The sequence below is a fragment of the Alternaria alternata genome, assembly GCF_001642055.1.
Source record: "Alternaria alternata strain SRC1lrK2f unplaced genomic scaffold CC77scaffold_68, whole genome shotgun sequence".
Taxonomy (NCBI): Eukaryota; Fungi; Ascomycota; class Dothideomycetes; order Pleosporales; family Pleosporaceae; genus Alternaria; species Alternaria alternata.
In genome coordinates, this window is record NW_017306257.1 from 1 (window position 1) to 1888 (window position 1888).

At 60.4% G+C, this 1888-nt stretch overlaps 1 protein-coding gene across 1 annotated transcript; it reads right to left on the bottom strand.

The window, feature by feature from the left end:
• Positions 1-82: 82 nt before the first annotated feature.
• On the bottom strand, positions 83-1713 carry CC77DRAFT_1015021 (hypothetical protein; the record flags this gene model as incomplete). The annotated part of the gene is made up of 2 exons (XM_018523943.1): positions 83-820; positions 1263-1713. Coding segments are annotated over 2 exons (1189 nt in total), but the record flags the coding sequence as incomplete, so codon positions are not given.
• Between the last annotated feature and the right edge of the window lie 175 nt (positions 1714-1888).

Sequence of the window (1888 nt, forward strand, 5' to 3'; positions counted from 1 at the left end):
ACGCTATGCGTGACCGCATCCAGAGGCTCAGCAGGATGGCTGGAATAGTGACGCTCATGTAGGCGGGCACCAGGAGCGTTACCGCTAGAACGGTTGCCATCCCGATGGCGAATGCCGGGCAGACGACCAACATCCACCACGGCAACGCCTCCGGCGCGTTAAGTGCCAGGCTCCGGACCGTCGCATCGTGTCTCTCGGAGACGGTGGCCATGGCCATCTGGATGGCCTGCCGGGCAGGTTCGTCCCCTCGATAGCGTTCTATGGTGGCGTTGAATCCGTGGACATCGCTCGGACTGCCACTGATGCGCCGCAATCGGTGATACAGCCGTTCACGTCCAAGTGCGCTCTCGTTCCGGTCGAGAAACCGGAACACGGCATCAAGATTCAGATCGGCCCATGTCGTCTCGTCCAGGGAGTCGCCTGACCGGCCACTCGCGTGTAGGTGATAGACGCCCACCCCATCCTCAGTGCCTGACGCTCTCGGTTGTCCCCACTCGCGTTGCAGCCTGGAGCGCGTACGCCCAATCTGTCGCCTACGCTGAAACTCCGACAGGCACCAGAGGCCGACCACGATTGCGAGGCTCACACCGACGCCGATTAGGACGTGCATGGGTCCGGTCAGTCGTACAAGATCGCGGCGAGGCACGAACTGACGAACCCGAGCACAAACCCGAGCAGTAGCTGCATCTCGGTGACTCCCGGTTGCTGGACGAATGAGCGCATTCTGCCTGTTGGGGTCGGACCCGTCAATACGACTCCGATCGCATTGCACCACCAGCGCAACACCAGACAGGTGGCCCAGACAGTCCGACGGCCGGCCCTATTCGCCAGTACTTGATTCTATTGGTGGACGGCACAGGGCTCGAACCTGCGACATCCGCGTTGCGAAGGAGGCGGCCAAGAAGCCGGAAGACGTTGACAAGTAAGGGGTTACGTTCTCATAGTGGCAGGTCGGGCGAGTGGCACAAACACGCGCTTTTCGGCCCGTTTCTGCACAGTCGTGCAAGGCGAAGTGACACAAAAATGGCCACAATGGGATGAGCTTGGCGGTGCACGACGTCGCCCTGTCCGCCAGGGCGGGCGCCAGTGCGATCACCGCCGAGCCAGCCTGTGTTCAGGCGAAATGCCCGAGGAGCACTTCGTCGAGGTCGAATCCCGTCTGGCCTTTTCGGTCGCCGTCGGGTGCGGACGCTGGAGCTAGCGGCCGCATTTGACCGTTCGCTGACATCTCAAACCGGCTTTCAACCCCGCAATCAACCTACCGTAGAACTCTCGTCTGGTCGGCCGGAGAGGCCAACCCAGCCGATCACCTTCCTAGCTACAGCCTCCTCGCAATCCGCCAGCATGTGGTCGCCATCGGCCACGCAAACCTCGGTGAGATCCGGAATCCGCTCTCGAAAGTACTCGAACATCGCGTCCCTAGACGAAGTCTGTAGAGCGTCCTTACCGCCGATGTAGATCACGGCCCGCTGCGACAGCTTGAAAGCTGCTGGCTCCGAGATGTTGAACAGCCGGAATGGTGGTCCCTCCATTATCGAAAGGAGAGCTGCACGAGTGATGGGAATGGAGTAGGTCCATTCCCGACTTTGACGCACCCCATACTCCCGACCCGGCAGCCAGTCGAGTCCCTCGACCGGTCTCGGCTTCGCCTTCAGGCGTGCAATCTGCTCTTCAACCGTCTCGGGAGCGATCCACTTCGCTTGGAGGGCATAACTGTCACACGGTGACAGCAGAATAATGTCTTGGGTTCCTCTCTTCGAGAGCACAAACTGAACAATCCGATCGCACCCGAGACTATGCCCCTGAAGAACAAGCCGTTGGGAGAATCGACTCGCGAATTGCACTGCTCCTTCTATGTCAGCGACACACTCATCAAAGGCGGCTGCTG